This window comes from Notechis scutatus, chromosome 3 (assembly GCF_049901735.1).
Source record: "Notechis scutatus isolate UNSWTSFEM ecotype Mainland chromosome 3, rNotScu1.2, whole genome shotgun sequence".
In the NCBI taxonomy this organism is placed as follows: Eukaryota; Metazoa; Chordata; class Lepidosauria; order Squamata; family Elapidae; genus Notechis; species Notechis scutatus.
Genome location: NC_142011.1, coordinates 104,363,576 through 104,390,042, shown reverse-complemented (window position 1 = coordinate 104,390,042; position 26,467 = coordinate 104,363,576). Strand labels below are relative to the sequence as shown.

Genomic DNA, 26,467 nt, shown 5'->3' with positions numbered 1-26,467 from the left:
CATAGAAAAGTTCAGTAAAGCAGGGTGGGATTCTACCAGTTCGCACCATTCGCTAGAACCGTTGTTAACATTCTAAGCAGTTCAGAGAACCAGTTGTTAGAAGAAATTACTGGCCTAATCCTGTAAGGAAGGCAGGAAGGAAACATTCTGATGTTGCTTACAGAAACTGCCTCTCCATTAACCCTCATTACATTCTTGGCAGGAAGTGTCTCTGGAACTTCTCTGGAGTTTTTTCCCCCCCTCCTTTGCTAGTACTTTGCTTGTGTGGAGTGACCATTCAAAGTTACAATGGCACTGAAAAAAGTGACTTATGACCTTTTTTCACACTTACGACTGTTGCAGCATCCCCACAGTCTTGAGAGGCCTGGCAAAGAGATGTGTGCTTCGATGTGAGTGATATTGAGTTGGCCACATCCAGCCAATAACATGACCACCAAGCTATGTCCACCCAGTCACATGACCACCAAGCTATGCCCACCACCTGTCACGCCCACAGAACCGGTTTTTTAAAAAAACTGAATCCCACCCCTGCCTTAAAGCTATATAAATTGTTTATTTTCCAGCACTCTGGTACAAAACACAGAACTGAAAAGCAGAACACAAAATTTAACAGTCAGGGTTACAAGTTATTTACATTTCATTCAGTGAATGAATACTTACTTAAATTTTGATCTGTGAATAATTCAGACTTTTATTATCATAGTTTACTCTGGATACGGATTCTATTAAATAGCATATTTAAAGATTAAGTACAAGTAATTAAAGCTCTGGCTTTAGTTTTTCCTAGAATAAACCACCTTGATAATACTATATGGATGTACGTCCACACAGAAGTTTCCCCAACCCCTATTCTTTCTTTCTTTCTTTCTTTCTTTCTTTCTTTCTTTCTTTCTTTCTTTCTTTCTTTTTTTTTCTTTCTTTCTTTCTTCTTCTTTCTTTCTCTTCTTTCTTTCTTTCTTTCTTTCTTTCTTTCTTTCTTTCTTTCTTTCTTTCTTTCTTTCTTTCTTTCTTTCTTTCTTTCTTTCTGCCTTCCATTCCTGTGTAAATTCCCAATATTTTAATAACTAAAACATTGGGCATTTTGTGTGGATTCATTTTCTATAAGCTATCTCTCTTCATAAAATCTTAAGTAAGTTTTTTAACTCAAGTACCAACATTAAAAATTCATATACAATCCTTTTAATGTCATTACTAAAATTTCTCACTAATGATCTTGGGGGGAAAATAGAGACAGATTGTGAAACATACAGTAATTCACACATACACTACAATGTATTATTTACAGCTAACATGGGTAAATTGTAATTCACTTTTTTATCCCTGGCTCTGGCCCTCTGCCTTTTTTAGATGCAATCTGTCATAAATAAATTTGGCATGTTAACATTTGTTATTTGACCTTGAAAAGCACATATAGAAACTTCAACAAAACATATTCTTCCTGAATGTCTATATACATTTACATTTAAGACAAAAAATTTTTTTTAAGAAGTTGGCAGATAGCATAGCCCAGAGTCATTTCACTGAAGAAATATTTCAAATATTAACTTTCGTAATTACAAAGAACGATCTCTGTATTAAAGTTGTTTTCAAGGGATTTATACCCAGAAGAATAAATTTCAAATTACATTTCCACATCTTTCCAAACTCCACAGATAAAAAATTAATTTTTTCACATTAACATTTTGACAAATAGCAAAAAAAAATACCGTATGGAAAATATTTGTTTGACATTTTCTGAATTCATATTGCAGATTAGATTAATCACCTGCAATATTCCAATATCTAAAGTCAAAATTTTACAACCTGATCAATATAATTTCTGGTCTAAATTGTAAGAATTCTTAATATTCACTAAATTCCAAGAAGGAATTGCCATTAGACAGTCCCCACTCACTTAAACTATAAATTATAATTGTTAGTTATTATTTTTACTTTTTATTTATAGTAATGTTTTTTCTCATTTTAATTTTCAACATGTTTCAATGAAGGTAGTATTTAAAGTAATCCAAATTCTGTTTCAAGAAAACTGGTGTCTGAGGTTGGTACAAATGATATAAACTGAACAGTTTTATGTAAGCTTGTAAATCATAAAAAATGATACAATTATGTTGTGTGTTCTTATGAACAGTCTGTTCCCAGAAGAAGCTGTTATACAAAAAGATTTGAAATGAAACTTATCTCACTTAAGCATGGAGAACAATGTAAGAATTTCCTAGTAGATAAAATAAAACAAAATTAAGTTTTAAAAATTAAGAAGAAAATAAAGATGCCAATCCCAGAGATCAATTGGAATAATTTGTTCTTACTTGACTTAACAAAGAAGTTTGTTAAACTTTTGAATAAAATCAAGACAAGGGCCAATAACCATTTGAATAGATTAAAGAATAAAATTATTTTCCACAAAAGGAAAGAACACAAAGTTGGCTTATTATGGATAGTTCTTTGTAGAATTGTTGACATCTGGACTGGAAAAATATTGTATGTTGGATTTGCTTGTATCTAAAAGTTGATATATAGAACAATGATTTTTATATTTTTATTTTAGCGATCTATTGGATTTTTTTGCTTGAGATCTGGATTAGAAAAAGAACACTGGTTATTGGACTTGCTACAGTTAAGAATCAACTTGGGAGATAAAGAGGTTTATAACTGTTAATCAAGAGAAGGCAACCAGATACAGTGAAATAGTTTATACTTATTGTGATGAGAATGGGAAGTTGCTTTCTCAGTTTTTTTCTTTTTTCTATTTTTTCTTTTCTTTCTTTTCCTTTCCTTTTTTTTTTTGCTTTTCTACTTTTTACTTTTTCTTTTCTTTTTTGACTTTCTCTTATCTTTTAATGTTGTAGTTTAAACTTTTCATAAAAATTACTGAAAAAAACCAAACCTGAAATCTTGGAAATCATAGGAGTGTTTTTCTAAAGTACTGTGATTAAAACACATCTAAAGCATATATGAAGGCTAGGAAAGTCTGCTGTCTTAAAATTTGACTTTTTAAAATTTGATATACTTCTCATATAGGAAACATTTTATTTACTGCAGTATTTATCATTTCTATTTTCATTGTTTTCACACAACTGTAAAAATCAAAATATTCTTAGGTGTAATAGCATACCGCAGTTTCATCTATAAAATGAAATATTCCTATAAGCCTTGTTTGAGAAAATGCCCATTACTTGCATACTTTTAAACTGCATAAATGTACTTAAATAATACATCATAAGAGTTATTTTTACTGCAACAGACTACTGCAATAACCTATCTAAAAATTATAAAATTGCAGTCAAAGAAGAAGCATAAGTATTAAGCTAAAAAAATAATAATACTACCTGACTAAGAACTATTTTTCAGAAGCAAATATGCTGGCTGGAAATTTGTATATATTCCATTCAATGACTTTAACTACTGTAGAGATTTGAGAATTAAAACTGATCATGTGTCAAATCTTCATTTATAATTCAAACAAATTTGTCTTCTGTAGCTGAAATATCTTTGCCCTCTAATAGTTCTAATAGAGTCAATGGCACTTCAGAAGCTCCTTAAGCACTGAAAAGTTTCAGTTCACTTCATGCAGGATGAAGGCTTCTAGCTTTGAATTTTAAACTCTTTACTCTGCTTTCAACAAATTAATTTATTTGAATTCCTGATTAATAATAAAAGGCCATGCCATCAGCATTCAGAACTCCAGCCGGGAATGTCATGGCTCAAAGGACAGAAATCTGCTCAGCGTTACAAGAGAACCCAACTGAATTTGTGGCGTCTCAGTCTATGAATGTGTAAGCACTTCATCTGTTCGTTATGAAACAATGTATTGGGAGACTACGTATGTTGCAGACCAAGAGCAGAACAAGCAGCCAGTATGATGATAAGGAGGAAACCAACAAGTCAGACAGATTTTATTTTTGTCTGACCATAAATACAAATGTGTCACAGAAGTGTGCTCTTCTAGCATCTCTTGGGTTTTAAAAATGGGATTTTGCTAACTCCATTTCAAGTATTTAAGTTAACACTGCTACAGAATTATTAGTGCAGGTGACTGTTGCAAAGCAAAAGATAATTGAATGGCATCCTATTAGTGTTTCTTTAAATGAATTTATTTCCCTGTGTTTAGTTCAGCTTCTATGCACATAGAACACAAGAAGAATACTAACTTGAATAAACAGCATTGTTAAACTTTTCCTTCTTAGCAACATGGCATGACAAGAACAAAAATGGCTACATACAAACAAACTGAAATAAAAAATCACAGAACCTCTTAGATAAGTTACACAGTGGTTGAAAGCCAGGGCATATCAAAGTGGCAATATTTTAGCTAACCACAATATTATTTAGCTAACCACAGTGCTAAAACAGAATGAAAGAATTCCAAACAAAAAAAAGAAATCTTACAGGAAAAAAAAAATACTATAGTTCATCCAGAGGAGCCACAGAACTGCTCTTATATAAGCTTTAGACTCTTACTTCATTGTTGATTATGTAGTTCCGGTGATTACTAAATTCCTACTAAAGTTAAGAACACCAGCTGTGTATCAGCTCAAGGGCATGACTTTTCCTTCCTCACCAACATGAATTGGAACTGCTCACTGCAGAATAGTGTCCTCAACCCTCACAAACAGTTTAAAAGGTAATCATGGTTGATAATATAGACGCTGTGATAATCAACAAGACCAGACAAGGTCCAGGTGCCTCCACAAGTAAGCCACGATAACAACCCATACAGTTTTCAGTCTAGATCTGAATCCCATGTGTAAGAGATTTAGACAACTTCTTTAAACAGAGCTCTCCGTAACTGCTCCATAACACCACCTCTTCTGCCTTCCTAGAAAGGAAGGCCTAGAGACATGGTAGTAATTATTAAGATGGCCAGGTCAAATGATCAAGTCTAGCGCTACCCCGCCTCCAGGATATGTTCACTACTTTGTACACTCACCTTCTCATTCCTACTCTGAACATGCAAGCTGGAGTGGCCAAAGCCTTATCTATAAGTAGTATAGCTCATCGCTCATGACTGAGATTAATATTAAGTAGAAGCTGAGCTACTATAACGTATGTTATTGCTAATTAATGAAAATGGTTCATGAGAAAATTCAGTGGTATAAAAAAATGGAGATCAAAATGTATCTTTCTCTTTCCTTCCAGAGGTCATCTATTAATGTGACAATAGCATATCCTATCTCATTTTCAACCCTCATTGAAGGATTGATACATGGACACCTGTGGCTAAATACATCACCTTAAAAACACTTTGCCACAAAAAAGGCTAATTATGACATGTGCTGGTTGTGCTAGTTGGAGTAATCTGGATCCAGAGAGTGTTTCTGGAGAAATGAGAAATTGTTATTTCCTTTAAAGAAGGTGGCACCAATTACACACACACCTTTAGGTTATCTTTGACTTACAATCATTCATTTAGTAACCATTCAAAGTACAGCGGCACTAAAAATAGGGACTTATGACCAGTTTTCACACTTACAACCATTGCAGCATCCCTGTGGTGATGCAATCAAAATTCAGACGCTTGGCAACTGGCGCTTATTTATGATGGTTGCTGTGTCAGGTCGCCTTTTGCGACCTTTGGACAAGCAAAACTAATGGGGATGCAGAGATGCACTTAACAATCATGTTACTAACTTAATTGCAATGATTCACTCAGCAACTGTGGCAAGAAAGGTCATAAAATGGGGCAAAACTCACTTAACCATTGTTTCACATAGCAACAGAATTTTTGCTCAATTGTGGTCAAAAGTCGAGGATTCAATCTTTTTCAGTTAGTATGAATAAGCCAAAATGGGAAGGGTCAAGAGACCATGTAACAGGAGAGATAACCGCATGCACCCTATCTCCATTCTCAGACAAAACTAACTGATCCCATAAGTAGATCAGATGATGCAACACATACTTCAGTATATAGTGCAAGAAAAGTACCATTGACATTAATATCAATTTTTTGTCAGCGGGTATTTTAAGAGTTTCAGCATTCAGATTTTCTCAACTAATGATAGTGAGCCTTTAATTTTCCTATAAAAGTGTTGTGAGTTATCTGATGATGCTATGTAGGCTACAATATAATAAAGGCTGCCAGATAGGCATATCTCTCTGCATTAATGTTTACTGAGTTATATGGCAAAACCTATGTTGTATATGATAAATCCCATGCTGGTCTTGTGCTCTAGTCACTGTCCTACTTTACAACACTGTTCTGAGCACCTCAGAATGAAGCCAGGCTCCACATAAATATACCGGGCTACTGAAAAATTGATCTGAAATGCTCTTTTTTATTTTCCAATTCAACAGATTATGGAGGCCTTTTTAACTCTGGATTTCCTCAAAGGATTCAAGAACCTATCCGATTATTTTATTCCCTGGAGCAGATCATCTTAATGGGTCTCCCACACTGGTAGAAGGGGAATGATGGAGTGCTTTCAAGCCTTACCCTGCTATCTTAGAATAACTCTAGTCCCTCCTTCCCCATCCAAATCTTCTTATATTTTGAAGAAAACACTAAATTGAAGGTATGTTCTGCCCGAAGGCAGATCTGGGACTGTCACAAAATTCTAAACTTAAATTCTTCATACCAGAGAACAGTGTATTGATTCCACCAACTTAGTTTACATAATATGTATTTAAAATGAAATATAGTTAAAATGGCTAACCAGGTAGATATGCAGTGCTGCTAAAACTGGGGGGGAGGGAGGGGGAAATACAGAAGGTTCACATATTCTTCTTCACATGAGTGGCTTCATTCTGGTTAGCATAAACAACCAGTGCAAACAAACTAAAAATACCCACATTCAGGTGGATTATATCTTATATGTCAATCAGAGGAAACACAATGGTACTTGGTTCTTCTGTACTACATATCGAAATATAAACATAGTTAAAAAAAAACTATGGCTGAGATGCCCAGGCTGAGATGGATCTTTTAAGAATGCTTTGAACTTTCTTAAGGCAGTGGGAGCTATAAAGCTCTTCCAAAGAGGAGAGAGGGCAACCAATGATCTTCTGGGCAATGACATTAACCCTCTGGAGTGCTGTTCTATATGCCACTGTGCAATTGGCAAACCATACAGAGTGCAGTAGTTTAAGATACTCTCTATGGTGCAGTGGTAGAAGATCACCAGCAGTTTTTCATTCAGTTGTTGTTTTCTGAGAAGTCTCGGGTAGTATAATCTCTGCTGGGCCCTTTTGACCAGTGCTGCAATGTGAGCACCCCAGGTCAGGTCCTCTTTTACGGTAACACCATAAAAGATTTTCTGAAACTTAAAACTGTCCACTTGCTCCACTCAGTCTCCACTGATAAGCAAGTGTTGGATGTCTGATCTGTTCATTCTATAAGTCCACTATAAGCTCCTTGGTCTTATTGGTGTTGAGGACCAAGTTATTGTCTCCATACCACGAAAGCAACCGGTCCACCTCATAATAATAAGTCCACCTCATAATAATAAGATATATAGATAAAGCAGGACAATTGTATCTATATAGTTGTCTGGCCAAACTGGGACAGAGATACAGCAGCTTCAAGGAAGATTTTAAAAGACATTAATCTCATATATCAGACTTGTTGACTAAACCCACCCTGGCCCAATACCTTGTCATCTTTTGTGTTCACATCAACTTTTTTTGATCGGATGGCTTTGGTTACATGGTCAATGTTATTTTCTCTGCAATAGTCAAATATGTTCTTATCTTCTTCCCTAGGAAGAAATAAAAAAGGGGCATATTTCCTGTTACCAAGCAAGAAATGCAAACTACACAAACATGAGAAGCTAGATTTTTCATCAGTTCAATCATTTTATCATTACTGATTATTTTAAACTTTCAGTGTTTTTGATAAATATTGTAGACATCCTGTATCAGAACATTTAAATAATATACTGCAAACTAACCCTCAAAGAACTGTAAGCTATAAATCAGTTTCATTTAGGAAAAAACCATTATGCATTTCTCATAATAATTCAAATTTTAAAACAAAAAAATCAATTAATGTAGTTATTTGGGAAATCTATTCACCATCTTTCAAATGTGATGCCCACATATCTAATATAAACCTCCTCCTCACCACTCCACTCTTAGCAAATCTAGGTTCTTAGCATGAGGGAAGCAACTACCTTACCTTAGGGACTGCAAGCAAAACAAACAAACAAACAAACAAAAAGATAAATTCTCTGTCCACAGTCCTATTTAGCAAACATTTACTTCACGTTCTCGGCCTGAACACTACTATATCTTTTGCCAAACAGTGGATTATGTATCTCTGAAGGATTTCAAATACTTGGCATCTACTGGAGAAAAACCTTGAGGCATGAGATGAAAAAAGAATAAAGCAATGTAACTGAAACTATATTAACACAGTTGTCCTTACCAACTGTCTACCATGTTTATATTCTGGTTCAACTCTCTGCAAAAAATCCCTCAACTTCATCCAATCATGACATTTTGGGTCCTCTCTTCTCAATGTGTTCACTCCTTCTTTAGTGATCTAATCTTCATTGATTTTTCTCTCACCTCAGTTTACGTCTTTTGTACTAATAAAACATTTTGTATTTAATTCCCATCTGTACATTCTTAATATTACGGTAAGTCTTCTTGTTTTGCTATACATAATTAAGTACCTTATTTCCCACTGCATTCACTTTCACAAAATGGACATCATTCATTTTCCTTCTTTTGTTCAAATGTCTCAATTTCCCCATCTTTAATGAACATCCTATCAGGATACAGATTTTTTTCTATTTCCTCCACTAACTTGGAATAACTTGGTATAATTCATTTCTTGACAAACACTCACTCAGGTAACATGCAATGTATCTAATATGTCAACAAAAGTTAGTTCTCATTTAACAATACAGTATCATTTGCAGAAATATAGAAACTTTCATGTCATAATTAATTTGTAATGTCACTATGATCATTCCATACATTTATTCATAAATTATTAAATAGCCAATGGGACTTCATGCATCCTTATCTTGTGCCTTACTTAAAGTCTAACTATATGCTTCTACTGTATACTGCTCTTAATATATTCAGCAACCAACCTAACTTTTGTTTGCATAAAACATAACTTAAAATAATAATGCACTTTTTAAAAAGCTAGTAAGCTTTCCATAACACCTTCTCAAGTTTATATGTTTGTTAATGACCTGCTGATGAACAACAATCTGATCTGCACACCTCTGCCTCACATGGACCTCACACTTTATTTTCCAAATTTTGCTCAGTGTCATCCATTGTATTCTTTCAGTCGGGATTCTGTCAAACAAAATTTGACTATCTTCTTCACAATTGTTTTCTTCTTTCTACACAAGTTATACAATACCTTTTTCTTATCCTTATTTATTGTACCATTCTTCTTATCCACTATCATTTTTCACTTCATCATTCCACCAAGCATATTTTTGTACTTTCCATTAGCATAACTCCACACCACTGTGTGGCACATTGTAACATCATTCTCTTTACTCTTTCCCAAGCATCTTCCACACCTTTCTTTTGTCAATTGCCATACATTTTTTTGTGAGATTCTTATCCATAAAGGATTCATATTTTTTATTCCTGCCAATATTCTACTTCAACTCTCATTTATTTCATATTTCCTTTCTTTCACGTCCTTTCCTAATCAAGAAAGCTCTTAATGCTATCAAATGGTTTGTTACACATTCTGAATCTCTCCTCTCTCTTGTATGTTTCACTAATGATATATTTCATTACTTTAAACAATTAGATCTGTTTACATTTATATTCATCCCTTTGTTGTGAGTGCATGCACGTATGTGTGTTGTTTATGTATGAATTAATAAACCTATATTTAAAGCATATATTAGCAAAATATTCACTGTGGTTGTTCATACTCAAGTCTTTGAATGGCATAGTTACTTTTCTGCACTCTCTCATTCTCATCTATCCATTCATGCCACCTAACTGAGTAACATTCATGTTAGATTGTTCATTCAGAATGTTTAATTCCCCCCCTCCCTGGAATCATCTATGATTTTTTTTCACAATCATCATTCACAGGGGCGCAGCATGTAAACCATGTAATGATCAATCTATGTACATACAATTATCTAGATAATATTAATTGAAACAATATGATATATATTTTTATCCTTTTTATCCACAGTTAACTCTATGTTATTACTCTGAATACATTCATTGGCTGAATTCTACAAGTTCTTTCAGATTCATTACAACTTTCCCATTAGTTTAATAGGCAACAATATACTAATTTTTATTTCATTTGTTCATTCATGCTCTTTACCATTTATTCCTCTTACATTCAAAGTTCCAATGTTTTATATGGCATAGCTATCACTAGATGAGGCGGAGTTTGCCCTCTGCTATTGGTAGATTTCAGCAAACTACCAACATGGTTTTGGTAGATTTCAGCTTTCATTTAACACTTTTCAGAAAGATCAGAAGATTTAGAATATATTATTGGCCTTAATCGTACAAATGCCATATGCAACATTCCCTACTAACAATAAGGTTAATATCAGTTTTGCACATTGTGGCTAGCACGTCTTAGGGATGTAGAATTTTGAACAGTGCCAGAGAGGGATGAAATGCTGAAAGTAGAGACAATGATAATTGGTTTATTAATAGTAGCCACTTATAAAACAGTTATTTGGTGGTGATAGAGATTTACTGTAGTTGAGTTATAAGATCTGTTTATTGTACATTCAGTTACATTACATTATAATCTGTTTTCAAACTTTTGTTAATAGGCCACTTTAAGATTATATAATAAATTACAGGAGGGGATTAAAGACCTAGAAAGTAGATTACAAAAAAAAACACAAGATGAAAAAATGAGGAGAGAGATGTTTCTTACTAGGCATAAATTGAATATTATAAATCAGGATGAGAGAGTTAAAGAGGTGAAAAGGGCAAAACAGAATTTTTTTCGAACATGCACACCAGGGAGGTGGTTAGCCCATAAATTAAGATAAGAAAGAGTAAGAAGGTTGATACAAGAATTGGAGGAGGAGGATGGAAAATTAGAATATCAAATGACTGAGAAATAGCAAAAATTCACTTAGAGGTCTCAATCTGTCTTCAGTTGAGCTGAATGCTTCGAAAAAATCAGTGCCAACCATTCTGAAACTGGGAAATTTTAAATCAGGGTACCATGTTAAGAATCCTTATTTTGAGTCACTAAGATACAACTATGAGGAAGGTTTCAGTAGAAGAGAACATATGTTGATTTTTGTTCCTTAATTCCATTCTTTTCCAATAGCTTTATTAAGGATTATGTTACATAAAACTAATATAAAAAACTAATTAAAAATATTTTAAGAAAATAAATATGTGCAAAAAGAAAAAAAAATCCTAAAACAGATAATAGTAAGGAAAAAAATTGCCTTTATCTCCAACAAGTACATCTTTTCCGAATGAAAACCTCAAACGTCTTATCATATGCTGTATTACCTAGGGTATCTTCAGCAAACATCTATTATTATTTTTTAAAGGAAAAAAATATTGTTGAGAGCTGTAGCACTATCCAGTACTGGAAATAATGCACAAATCTTCTTTGTCAGCTTTTCTAGCATGTCAGCTTTGAAACTAAACAGCCAGCTGATAAGATGGCTGTGTTCCATCACTATTTCCTCCTATTTTTCTGAAATCATCTAACTGTTACAGAAAGAATACCATGTGCCACAAACAGGTGGTCTTTCCTGTCTGCTTGTCATTGTGCTACTGAAGCAAGCGATGGAAGCCAAGACACAGTTGCAACAGATACTGTTTATGTCAAGGCCCTCTTACATCTCATAGGGCCCATCCTCTCATAATCTCTAATTATCTCTTCGTTTAATAGCCCCATCACTTCTGAGGCTCTCTTGGGTACAGGAAGAGGAAAAGCTCATTAACTGAACCCTTTCTCCTCTCTCCAGCCACCCATAGCTTTTAATTGCTTGGTGTTGTTATTATCTATCAGTGCAACTGGGATCATTTTCATAAGAAAAGGCGGTGTGGGGAGAGAAGCAAGCATGTCTCCCTGAGGTATGCATTGCAGACAAACCTTTGCTTTCTCCATTATTTATGCCAGCTGAGGTTTTATAGGCTGAATAAATCCATAACTCAAGTTTATTCTGAACAGTCTGCTTCCCTAGAGAGGAAGTGATGCCCACTTGCCTGTAGACTTCTGTGCTCTCCTCAGAGAATAACCAGAACCTAATGAGACATGTGTTACCCAATTGCCCACGCATGAAAAAAGCATACACTACACGCAAGATTAGTAATGCAGGAACCTGTGAAAAACCATGCACACCCCTTCACTCAAAGTAATATACTTTTGTTTTTCTTTCAGTGTAAGAGAATTTAGCTTAGCAATATTCTAGTTCACCTGGGTAAAAGTATCCTCCACACTTGTTAGAAAATGAGAATGCAAATAAAGGTCCTCGCTGTACGTTCCTTGAAGAAAATTATGCCACCGCCACCAGTAAACCATTACCTCATTTGATTTCAAGCTGTACCTCAGTAACTGGAAAATTTAATTTTAATCGATGCTTGGATAATAAATTGCAATTATTGGAAAGCTGATTTTTTTCCCTTGTTTCCCTTACTGACTCTACAATTGATAACAAATGTAAAGTAGTATTTTAAACGTTAGCAAAATCTACTAAATGATACTGATCACATCATTTCTGCTCTCATTTGTTTTTTAAAGAACAAGCATTCTCTACCTCAGCCCAAGTCACCTCACAGAATTGTTTTGTGGGGAAACTGGAGGAAAAGGGATTATTAGGTAGGTTCACTGCCTTGAGTTATTCATTAAACTCAAACATAAATCATAAAACCATACAGGCAGGGTAAATAAGTAATTAAGTAATTTCCTTGCTCTTTTATATGAATACATTTCCACACTCACGGAGCTAGTGAGTTATTTCTTCTTGGTCCTTCCTTTAAAGCTTGAAGCAGGCATCTACAATAAGAATACTTTATTGTCAACATTTAAAAGTTTAAACAAAACATCCAAATGTTTACAATAAGGTGTTCTTTACCAATGCTTGAGAACCTTTAAATCTGGCAGTATCACGAATGAAGTTCAATAGCTCTTTAAAAGACAATAATCTTGATTCCTAAATTCTAATTTACTGTAGAAGTCTTTCTTTTTATCCTTACCTCTTTATTGGAAGAAATTTATACAGCATCTTAGATCACAGTTTAAGCTTCCCAATACTTTGATGTACGGAACTGTTTTTTATTTAAGCATCACTCTCTCTTAAATGCTGCTGTATATCCTTCTTCAAATGCAATGTCAATGTATGGGTAAATTGCAAATAAAGAAGAGGGGATGTAGAAGCCTAGCCCAACATTCATAGTTTGGGCTTTTTACTTGGGCATTGACTATTATTGAAAGCATTTGATTACCTACAGTACAACACAAGAATGAACAAAAATAAATAAAACAACTTAAGAATCAGGATTCTAGTAAAAGAAATTATTACCTGCAAAATAAATATTAATCTTGATAAGACAAATATTTATTTACTAAATTTATATGCTGCCCATTTCATTCTTCTATATGAATAGTCAGTCTCCAAAGTGACTTTTCTATATCTTTTGGAATGAAAAAAAATTTTACTTCTCAAAAAGAGGATGGAATAGCTCCTGGAAAGAATATTGTACAGTAGCTTCTGGACAAAATACTGAGAAAGTCCTCTTTCTACCAGATTGGGAAAATACAAATGATGGATCTCTTATCAAAGACCCTGGGGTCTGAGAAACTTCATTTTAGTGAAGACAAACCTAAGTTATTTATAACCTAAAAGTGGTAAAGAAGGTTTTGAGGTATATCTCCAAACAGGTAACATAAAATGTTGAAATTAAGAAATTATATTCCTTATTTCCAATGTATGCAAGAAAGGAATCTGGCTGAAACTTGGGAATCTGTTATAATTTTGTAATGTCTTTCTTATGTTGTTGTTTGTGTTATATATAAAAAACAATTGAGATACCTCTCTCTCTCTGATCTTTCAAGGAACGGACTCATTTTTTATGTGAGTACAAACTTAATGCTAGGAGAAACTCAATGATATCCATTGTATGGTTCCATGTTTATTTCTGCAATTTAATATGGGGGGGTTGGGGGGGGGTGGGGGGGGGGTGTGGGGTGGGGGGGGGGGGGGGGGGGGGGGGGGGGGGGGGGGGGGGGGGGGGGGGGGGGGGGGGGGGGGGGGGGGGGGGGGGGGGGGGGGGGGGGGGTTGGGGGGGGGGGGGTTTTTTTTTTTTTTTTTTTTTTTTTTCTTTTAATGGGGGTTTTTTGGGGTATTAACATTCCTAACAAGAATTTGAGACTGAATAATTTCTGAATTACTTATTTAGGGAAAATGTATAAACTATGTAAGGAAAGCTGTTCTTAATTTTTTTAGGACTACAGTACATATGTGTCCATGTATACTGACCTCTGGTACTTTCTGTCAAAGTTGTTCATTTATCTCTCAGATCAAATAATCAATTCTAGAGCTATCAATCTTTCCATTTCAGTACTAGGCTGGTCTAACCCTAAGAGTTTGCCAGATGGCTGCTTGGATTAATGGGATTAATAACATTCTGATAAATTACATGGCATCAGAGTGAAAAATATGATAGGGACTATCAAGCATGTTTCTTATAAAATAAAACTGGAGATTGAGAGGCAGGAATCAGTAATAAAATGTTTGTTGACTTTAAATTTCATCCTTTTTATCTGGATTCAAGGAACCATGTTTATTTGAAATGACTCGATGTAGACAGCAACTGTTTGCCCAACTATTTTGAATTATTTTCATATTTTTCTATTTACTTCTTGAGGATGTGAATAGAATATATGGAGGCATGAGAGGTTTGACCTGCTTGCTCAGTTGTTGTTGTTTTAGTTAAGTCAATCATGGATAAAGATGGAGATCAATGTTTTCTTGTAGGAAGAATGTGCTTCCCTCAGTCTAAAATTATAAGACTTCTACTAAAAAAGAAAAAAAATCCATTAGTCCAGCAGATCTGTTTTCATAGGGCAATCTGAAACATATTTCTAAGAAAAGATAATCAAAAGATAAGAAGGGTAAATGTGACTATTCCAGGTATAATTTAATAAGATTAAGAAGCCATTATACTGTATAACATTTGCTGCTTGCATAGGAATTGTTTACAAGACCACACCACTTGTACCTATTTTTCTAAAACTGGACGTCCTTAATTTCTATAGAAAGGACAATTCCATATTTTATTTGAAAAGAAACCACATATTTAAAAGTTATAGACATTTCCATTTCTTCAATACTCAAACTTTAAAGGAATTCTACAATAAGAGCTTGTAGTATTCTTTAGAAGTTATCTGAGAAATAATACTCCCCTTGCAAATTTCATTTGTGCTAAAAAGTAAATAAATACTATTTACATAATTCTTATCCTAGATAATGGAAGAGATTAAGTACAGTATTATGCTTCTTAATTTTGCTTCAGGTGTGAAGAACAAGATCATATGGAAAGTAACTTCTTATGAAGTTTTTCCTATTTAGAAATCATCTTCCAAAGACATGCATCATAGCTAGCTGACTAGGGCCTTCCAGCCCATACCAACTTTGTGCATGCTGGTGGACTACCCAAACCCCACCTTTTCAGGCACTGCTACATGATTGTTTAAAAATTGCAACAGGACAAACTGGAATTGTAGCCATTGAGCAAGGTAGCCAACATGGGTGACTTGCTTGATGACTACAATGACCTACAACAAATTTCCGACTCAGTTGTAGTCATAAGTCGAGAACCATCTGTATTTTACTACAACTAATAAATGACTGGAATGCAAAAGCAGAAGAAATGGAGAAATCTAGAATAAGAGAAACCCAACAGTACAAATCATAGACAAACAGTATTTCACGAAGAGAATCCATTGTTTATTGCTGAAATTTATTTTAAGCAACATTAATACAGACTTGACACATGGTTATCATTGATATGCAACTTTGGAATTAAATCAGCTATATAGTAGGCAACCAAAGATAGAGAAGTGCAATCTGAAACAGATTGCTTCCAAGTACAAAGAAACCATGAACTATTTTTGTCAAATATATGGGTTCTATTTCCAAAATTGAAAAAATAAACATAGACATAAGCTACAGATGAAGAAGAAATTAATGTCATAAACTAGTCTTCTGAGGAAGAGGAAGCAGTTTGTATCTATACAAACAAATGCAGGAAAAGATTCTGTGTCCTAAGAATTTAGAAAGATCATTCTCTAAACCTATACTAAAAAGGATGTGACAATTACCTATTAAAATTAAAAAGTAAATACAAAAAACAAAATTGAGTTCATGAACAGCATGAAGACAAATATATGAACCAAAAAACCAACCCTCCCCAATCATTCCCCCAGACCCTAATCAATCATCATTTTGCCCTAAAGCCTCAAAGAACATTCAGGCTGTTGATAGCTTCTGAATGACATCAGTGTAGAAGCTACTCAGATTTTTTTTTGGGGGGGGGGGGGATATTATTATAGAGAGCAGACACTGCAAAAGAGAGAAAGCATGTTTCTTGAATTCTGCCAGATGAAGTACAGTCACTTTGCCCAATCTCACTGGATCAGCAAAAAGAGTCAGAGACAGACAATCCCTCAAATAACCAGGCCCTATGCCACGAAGGTCATTGTAAGTGACCTTCAGCAGTTTGAATTGCATCCAGAAGCCAAGTGGCAACTCCTTTAAATATACTTTTCAAACTATAGATCCTGAGTCAGTCATTATAAGAACTGATCAATCAATCCTGAACCAAATAAAAATTGCTAATCATCATCTCCAACGAAAAGTCAAACAGAAAGTCAGAACATCATGATGTAAATAGATATCAAATTGGAAAAAAATGACTATGCTTACTAAGGTTGAAGGAAATAAAAGAGGACAATGGAAAAGTGGGTGGGAATAAAGAAGTGACAGAAAAAATTCCATGTTATTATTACAGATAATATAATATAAACATTTATGTACTCTATGGAATTACAAGGAGTCAAGCCGAACACAACAGCACAATTGCAAACATTTCAATAAGAACAATTAGTAACAGTGGAAAAAACCAGACTAAGAAGTTAGTGAAGGTTTGAAAATGTACATGTACAGGAAATAGAAAGAGGAAAGATTACAATGGAAGACTCATACAACCAGAATTGTAAAGCAGATATCAGGAAAGCTAAACTTCAATTAAGTGAAGGATAGTAATATATATATATAGAGACAAGAGAAAGAGAATCAATGTTCATTGAAGATAATAAAATGTTAACAGGTCAACAACAACAAAAGTAGAGAAGATAGAATTTTTCATCATTCACTTTTAAACAGAAGAACCAAGGAACAGGTCAGAAGGTCTCTTGTATGTGTACCATGACGCTGCATGCAGTCCATGAATAAATAAGATGGATCTTGTGGCATAAGCTCAAACTTTCAATCTGATTAACAGACCAAATATGTTACTTATTTCATTCTGACAAAGCAGCAAGCTCCTTCAAATGCCCATTAGTACAGAAAGAAAATGACTGCCAAAATCCTTACTTATATTATCCAGGACTAGATGGAAATCTTGTTTTCTGAAACAGTACCAACTGAAGCTTCCAGACCAGTTCCAAAGGTAATACAACATGGGCAAAACAGATAATGCATATACATCTGCATTTGCAAGAATAAGCTCCAGAGAACATCTTTCCAGGTAGCAACAGAATGTTTATAAGTGTTCTTCAGGTGTGGTGCTTTCAGCATTTATCTAAATAGGTCTTTGGGGATAGTCGATTTTTGTTTCAAATCCTGGTCTGAACTTGAACTGAACTGCTTGGAATCCAGGGAAGAATTTTACTCACACAAATCAACAGAATATCATCCAATCAAATACCTTACCCACAACAGAGGCATGTGGGTATTATCAATTTGGTTCTCTATTCTCAATCTAGAAATTCTGGAGATGCCCATTTACCAACAATATTATTACCCTTATCTAAAGGCTGAATTTACAAATGAATTTACCAATGGAAGGAAAAGGGAATGGCTTTAAAGGATAGAGGAAGAGCAGCTAACAAGGGAATTGTCAAATTGGAGGGGGCCTGAGCCAAGAAAAGACCTTGAGAAAATGTGTCCAGGGCAAAGGGAGGAAAGGGAAAGCATAATCAGATTGCCAGACTCTGTTACTATATCTGTTAAATAAAAATTTATAATTTATAATTAAATTTATAATTTAAAAAGTTATAATTTATAATAAAAATAGTACTGACCTACATTACATTGTTTTCTTGATCTGGTCTATCTTGTATGGCTGGCATCAGCTCAAAGTTTCAGTATGTTTAACGGAACAAAGACGTTACGTATTTCATTACTCTATATTTCCCATTTCTTAGCTTCTTTTATTTAATCATAACTTTCATATTTAATCTTCACACATTTTTCTTTTAATTTCACAAACTGACCTCAATTAGTAACCTTATATTTATACTGCTTCCTTAATTTGTCTTGACCAGCTGTATCATTTAGCATAATCTTTATTTTTTGTTAAGAGGTTAATAAAGAGTTACCATACAATTTTATCAGTGCTTACATCAGAACTCTGAACTGATTTTCCAGGGAGGTTTCCAGTTAGATATATAAGACTATAGCTTCAGCTAGAACATTCAATTAAAAAGCACTGAATACAGCTTATAAATAAAAGTGAAGGGCAAGGAGATTAAAAATCATTACAGTTCTTATTTAATATTTCCTCCCAAATATTAATCTTTCTACAAAATTTAAACAATTTAACCTGAAAAACATACACATAACATACACATAGATACACCCAAACATTTCACATTAGGGATAAATTAGTACCAGCAATATAGACAATTACTGATTTAAACTGTTATATGCCTAGAAAGTACTTTTGTGTTATTTCTAATCTGAGAGGAAAAGTATCTTGTTTCAAATATTCTGAAAAATGCCAGAAATTATAAAAATATCAGACAAATTTACCTGATGGTTTCTTCTTGATACAATGAGCTGACAACTGGACCTCCATATACAGATTTTCCTTCCTTTCCTTTCTTTTCTGATATCTGAAAGAACATAATAATACTTGTTTACACATTTTGATTCTGAAACTATGCAGATCATTGTCAAGAATAATTCCATAGAATCATTTCCCCCTCTCATTTTCAGACACTAGTTATAACATTTAAGATCACAAAAACTATACCTTGCCTTATCAACAATGAAAAGCAAACTTATAACAGTTATGCCAAGATCCACCAGCTAGGTACTAAATATATCAAATAAGTATACATAATAATAACATACTTTTGAGTTCATATGAGTCCAGGAATGTGTTGTCATTATTAGAACCGAACTGATATCACAGTCAACTCCACTGATGATTCTTCAAGCTTCCTTACTTTCAGCTTCAATTTAGACAGAAATCTTATGATGTTAAGTGTTCCGTATTGGAAAACAAATACAATATTAAACAAGTGCAGAAAATTATTTCTGAAATTGGTTGAACAAGCATGAAGGAGCCAGCAATGAAGTGTCTCAGGCAGCAGCTCCATATTAAGCAAGTTAAGACTCATGTGCAAATCTTACAATACAGTCAGGAAACCAGGTTACTCAGTCTCTGAAGCAGATCTTAAAAGACTAGTATGCATGCAACTACTTTGTATTCTAGTAATAGGAGATTTAATAGAAATATGGAGAAATGACTTCATGATGGGTACGGAGTCATTTGTTTGACTAGCATGGAAGTTTTGGACATAATATGTCAACTAGGTAGACTCCTAAATGCTGGGGAGGAGACATCAACAACATCAACATTAGAAAATGTTCTCTATAGCATCAACATATGGGGCACAGTATCTTTCTGGATTGCCTGCAGGGAGTTGAAGGCAACATTTTTATGGTTCTGCTTCTACCTTAATTTCTTGATTTAATTGGGGGTGCTGGAAGAGCAGGAATTGAGCCCTTGGGACCTCCTTTGTGGGGTTTTCCATCATTTGAGCCTCTCTCCTGTATTATTTAATATATACATATAGCTGTTGAGAGAGATCATCTGCTGGCTCAGGGTGAGTGTCACCAATATGCCAATGACAGTCAATTATACGTAGCTATCCCAGGCTGAGATGGAGATGTCATACAAGTTGTGAATCAGTGCCTGCAAGTGGTTAGGAAGAGTGAGACATAACAAGCTCGGACTAAATCTACCAAGACTGAGCTGCTTGATGCCATTCGAGTAACCTTTTAATATCAGTCCCTGTCTTGTTTCAGGTTGAGCACATACACGCCAAACTTACTTACAAATAAGTTCACTAGTGAGTGGCAAGCAATTATTTACATGGCAGGGAGAGAACTGTTGAGTTCTCGTATTCTCTCTCTCACACTCAACTGATGTGGGAGAGCAAGTTTTTTTTTTCTGTGGCAGCTCACTCCAAAGTCGAAATAGAGCAAGGATACTGTAAGCACAGTAGCCCAGGGAGCCAGCTGTCAAGGAAGTTAATCAGTTACCCAGGGTCAAACAACTAAGATTCAGATTGCAAACAGGAAGGAGCAGAGAAGTGAGTTTGGTTTGGTTGTTCCCAACAAAGAGCCTGACTGTTGGCAGTCAGCCCAATATAGACAGGCTCCAAGGATTAAAAAATACATCATCTTTGTTTCTTGAAGAGCAGAGTGCCTGTGCTTGGTATTTTCCGGTTCCCAATATGTTCTCCACCTAGGTTGTCTTTGGATGATTTGTTTATCATCTGATTCTCCTACATAACTATCTGCCTGGATCAGTCAACTTCAGGTGGTTGACAGCTTACCGAATCTTTTTTTAAAAAAATAATACAACAAAGCTTTTTTTTTTTAAGGAAGATAAAATTAATACACATTAATGTAAAATAATTCTCATTTATTTTCTAATTGACATCTTGCTGAATGCTGAGATTGTTAAGCAGCCCTCAGCTGCTTATTCCTCTAAGTCAGAGTTGATCACAGTTCTGGTACTCACTATTCAAGGAGTAAAGGTCCCCTGAAGAAGCTAATGCAAGATCTGAGGATTCTTCATACTTGTCTTTCCTCAGATTTGGTTACTGCAGCAGTTGGGATTCCCTGGTGATGGTGATTTGTTGTAAGAGCAAGGGAGATGGCTCTGACGAAACTATGCAAGAACTACTACCTAGGCAAGGGGGGAGGGGTGAAACATTTTTAAAAACTAGTGGAACAAGATAATATTCAGAAGCAGATTGGGCAAACACTTCTCTGACTCACTGAAGCTAAGAAGAGGAAGTATACCTCAATCAAGAGTCAAGAGCTTAATTAAATAAAGTATAGCTCAAATCTTTCTGTGGAGTTGATTTTCTGGTCTACCTAGTAGGGCTACCTTTGGAGACAACTCAGAAGCTACTGGTAGTTCAAAATCTGGTGGCAAGGCTCCTGTTGTGTCAATCCCATTAGCATAGAATACCATCTATTTTGAAGTTGTTGCATTAGCTGCTAGACAGAATTCCAAGTGCTCGTTTTTAAGCCCTTCATTGCATTGTACCAAATGATATTGGGCAATGTCTTCATAAGATAGAATCTGCTTTGCTGGTATAAACATCCAGAGAGAGTCTATTGACATGATCTGTATGATGGGCCTTCTCAGTGGAAACCTCTACTAGTCCAGAAGTGAGGATGACCCCTTCCTTCTTATATTTAGGAGGCAATTTAAATCTATTCTGGTTATATTAGGATTAAAATTGATCAATTACTGTTAGATCTAAGCTCAAGATGACACGGCAAAATCCAATTGAGTTCAACCATTTATTTGTTACACCTAATGGATAGAATCTTGCCAAACTAAAGCTATATGCTTCTAATCTATTAGACATATACTGAGGGATTCTAGGATGTAGCTACCCTCTTCAACTGCACGCAGTCTCGTAATTTGGACTTCTTTCTAATAGAATATACTTCCTCCTCCCTGGGAAAGTTCTGTGCTGCCAAGACTTCCTTCCACTACTTCTCCAGGTTTACATTCTTTTGGGAAAAGGGGTGGCAGAATCTGAGGGTGGAGCTGAAAGACAGATCAGCCTAGAATCCCTACATAGCCACAAATGAATTGGATTAGTGTCAGGTGCAAAAGATCAGGTCCACATATGAAGGTCCAGTTAAACTGATTTACTGCTACTCATGCCTACACACAACTAACAGTTAGCAGCTGCTTGGATTTAGACAAGGGTAAACAGAATTCAAGGGAGGCTGGACTTAGTTCAACTTCTGGCTACGTAGGGGTTTTAGGCTGATCCCTCTTTTAACTCTGCCCCCAGATTCTGCCATCCATTCTCCTACAATTCCATCACAATCACCCAAATAAGAGACTGCCATGTTTTAAGTTATAAACATCAGTAGCGGAAGTATACAAAGGAGGAAATGCTGTTATAATATACTTTAATTATTCACAAACAGACTGGATGTATTCATATTCCCTCATAATAAAGAAAACAAATTCTAGAAGTACATCTTGAAAGAGTTGGTCATGATGCTTGGATCTGAGTGTAGTAGACATGATGGGGAACAATGACCTCATGCAATTAGATTCCACACTGAAATATTAGACTTTATTATATTGACTGTTTCCTAATATGACTTGATTGCTGATTGTACCCTATGACTATCATTAAGTGTTGTACCTCATGATTCTTGATTCTTAACGAATGTATCTTTTCTTTTATGTACACTGAGAGCATTTACACCAAGACAAATTTCTTGTGTGTCCAATCACACTTGGCCAATAAAGTATTCTATTCTATTCTAGACTTGGGAAGGGAAAATATTTCCTAAATGAAGAGACTGATAAAAAAAGAAATTATTGAAAACAGCAAAATTGGGAGCCTAGGCAAAATGTATATTTCAATGCAGAAAAGGAAAAAAAATCACGAGGGTGCCCATTTGGCTGACAAATTCAGTCAAGGAGGTTATTCTTGCCAAACCAAGAAGATCAAAAGGAAATATAAGCACTGGCAAAAAAAGAGTCTGAGGAGTACCTGGCTGGAAACAAAAAACAAAAATTAAAATTTATCCAGCTACAATAGAAGCAGGAAACCGGACAGATGCTTTTGGACTGTTCGATGACAAGGGGAGGAAAAGGGCCACTCCAAGAGGATGTGGAGATATCACAGAACATGAATGAATTCTTTGCATCTCACCACAGAGGACAAAAATTGGCAATTCAGCCAGTCTCTTGTGGCGTTCAGCAGTTACTGCCCAGTGTAGCAGAGGTGGGATTCAAATTTTTTTTACTACCAGTTCTGTGGGTGTAACTTGGTGGGCGTGGCAGGGGAAGGATATGGTAAAATCTCCAGTCAGAGGTGGTATTTGCCGGTTCTCCAGACTATTCAAAATTTCTGCTACTGGTTCTCCAGAACTGGTCAGAACCTGCTGAATACCAGGTTCTGACCAGAACAGTCCCCCTTGTTGGTAGGAAGAAGAGACTGCTGGAAGGTCACAGCAGTTTGTGTTGCCTGCTACCTCAATCTTTCATTCCACTTCACCATTGATGCAAGTGTTTCAGGGCCACAAAATCTGGATGGGAGTGGTTCATGTGCTCCCTGCTGGTGTTTGGCACTTTCTGCCAGGGCTGCTGAAACTGGATCCTATCTTCTTCTTCTTTTTCTTTTCCCCCCACAGATGCCAACATTTTATTTTAAGCTCCTTGGCTTACATGTAATGGAGTAGAAGGGGGAGAAGGCCATCCCAGGATGAAAATCCCTCCCTTCTGTTTATCCCATCTTCCAAATAAAAACAGAATTGCACAATCTGGATACCACCGCCACCCCTTGGGCCTCGAGATTCTTCTGGACAGTGGTGACCTTGTCATTGGCCAGGGAAGCCGGGTGCTCCTTGTTGCATTTCATCATCTTCTACAGTTCGTTTTTGGTTTCATTGTGGATCATCTGCTGTTTGGTGTGCTTTACCCAATACAGCCACCTTTTCCTCCAATCTGGGCCCACCATGTCTTCAATGATGGATTCTGTGTCCTTCAGGTGACTCTGCCTATCTTCTTGTTGGGACTAGTCAGAGCTTTTGAAAAGGCCACTGCTGCTGTTATCACCTAATATATCTTTGTTAGAAGAAATCTCCCCTTCAGCCACTGCTGCTGACTCCAATGGCTGAGAGTAGTGATTTGCAAACCTCACAGCCTGAATATGAAAGGCAGAATATCTGGTGCTTGGTTACTTGGCCTCTGCCTGCCTTGTCACCCTAGCAAGGTGATTATAACTTTATACTCAATATAATCTCAATAACTCTGATACCTTCCCCCCCAAGTTCTCAAGGTAATTTTTTTTTCTTGGCAATTAAACTCACAGTTTAAGATTGCTACCTACCATGGCTCTTTGCTCACTGTCCGTCTCCTGTTTTATGGAAAGATCTGGCACAATTTGGTTCATTAGGCCCTCTTTTTGCCCCATGCCATTTCACTCCTGTGTTAAAGGCCATAGGCATGTGGCAGAGTTGGTCTAATAACAGTGGATTCAGCTGAGTGGGTAAGTGGAAAGTTAGTTGATTGACTTTTGTCCTGCAACTGCTGCACAACTTTTTGCTGGAATCATTGGCTATTTTGCCTTTTCCAGGTGATCACCAGACTTAAAGAGGATGGAGTGGAGTCCATGGCTGGCTTGTGTGGATGGCTTGCTCCAGACTTTTTGCCATCTTAACCAGAGGACTGCAATGTACTGAGGCTGAACTTTTCATCTTTGGACTGAGGAACTTGTGCCGATTTGGAGGAAGTGGCCGTAGTTAGTTTTGGCAATATGTTTGACTTTCCCTGGGTGAGCACTCTGTGTTTGTGTGTGCAAACATCTATCTGTCCGTTTGTCCATCTCTCTGTCGGAATGAGGAGCCTGGGCTTGTTCCAGGTAGGTAGATTGGGGAAGAATGTGGGTTCTCTGATGCTTGATGAGAGTGAGTGGAAAGGATTGAGAGAGTCTATGGGTGCAAGTTAGTTGTGGGGGGGGGGTGCTATTTAGGATCCGGCCACTAAATGCTCCTGCAGAAGTGCCCCTCTGAACCAAGTCATCCCTTGATGAGGAAGTTAGAAAGTTTTGGAGTTCTTTCTCCAGCAGTTCAATAAAATCCAGTCACATTGTTCCATCTAGTTTAAGTCAACAAAGCTGGGGAGATATTCAATTCTAGCTCTTGTATTGATTAAGCTGAGGAAAACATCACGCCTGCACACATGAAATAAAGAGTTCAGATAAAATGCTTGGAATAGACCAGAACATTTGAAACAACACAACTCAAAATAGACATTTTTGAGCTTAAAAGTGAAATACTTTGAACACACAGGTACCAAAATACCTGCATAGCTTTTTTTTTTTGCTCAGAATGTTTCAAGCTATTCTACAGATTTGTATCTACTGATAAAAAATGAAGATCCTTTTGTTCTACTGAAACAAACAAATACGTTTTAAAATATTGACTTCGTCAGTATTTTTGTTAATGTTTATCTCAGTTCTGTTTGGTTGCTTCTTTCCCTTCTATAAAAATTAAAGGGCAATAAGGATAGCATAGTGATGTATCAAGCAGATACCCATGGCATTCAATATACCATTGGTATATTATTAGTTAGCCTTATATATGAAGAAAGAAAAGAACCTTGCACAGAAGTTGCATTGCTGCATATCTGCCAAATACTCAGAAAGCTTGTTCACTTATTAAAATGAAATTAAGTGGCAACTATGAAATGTAGATCAAAGCTGTTTTATATCAAGTTCTAATTGAATATAGATGTGTGAATTCCAATGAGTAGTTGCTCTGATTACTAAATTCTTACACAAAAACAAAAAACTTCCCAGTCTGAAATTCTGCCTAGACCCAAATTCTGCCTAGAAACAGCATGGATTCCATTCGGAAAGCCATGACCCTTAAAAAGAGGGTAAACAGTTTCCAATGATACCTTTAAATAATATTAAGATTTTCATTTAACCTTGCTTGGGTTGCAAAGTCCTCTTATCAATCTTGACATATATGCTCATAGACTGTGTCTCCAAAGATACACCTTTGCATGACAGATTCCAAAAATTTCAAAAGAGTTGATAAATCCTGGTTTATGTCTGCATACTTGGAAGAGACTAAATAACAGTGATCAGGCATTGGGCAGTAAACCTTCACTGGGTCACTCCAAAGGATTGTGAAGTGTTGCTATTTCTGCCTCATTGTACTGTACACTTTATCTTCAATAAAAACCATAGCTTGACTGAAGATACAATCAGTTCTTGACCAGCTGTCACTGACAATGGTACTCCAGAGGTCTACAATTCTGAAAGCTATATTCCAAATGGAATGGAAATGCAGGGAGTACCATTTGCTAACATCATTAATTCAGTCTTGCCTCTATCTCACTTATTTCTTTATACACATGTCAAGAGATGTACTTCTAAACTGTAGTCAGGCATAAAAGAGGTGTCATGTATCCCAAATGAGAGGTTAAAATATAATGACAGACATATTAAATACACTGTCCAATG

At 35.7% G+C, this 26,467-nt stretch overlaps 1 protein-coding gene across 1 annotated transcript in view; it reads right to left on the bottom strand.

Annotated features, from left to right (window-relative positions):
• ACBD6 (acyl-CoA binding domain containing 6) overlaps positions 1-26,467 on the bottom strand; it is a 128,783-nt gene that overhangs the window by 68,866 nt on the left and 33,450 nt on the right. The window contains exons 4-5 of the mRNA XM_026669234.2: positions 18,963-19,045; positions 7,586-7,691 (exon numbers count right to left, since the gene is read on the bottom strand). Coding sequence (XP_026525019.1) covers positions 7,586-7,691; positions 18,963-19,045 — 189 coding nt within the window. The remainder of the gene's footprint in view (positions 1-7,585; positions 7,692-18,962; positions 19,046-26,467) is intronic.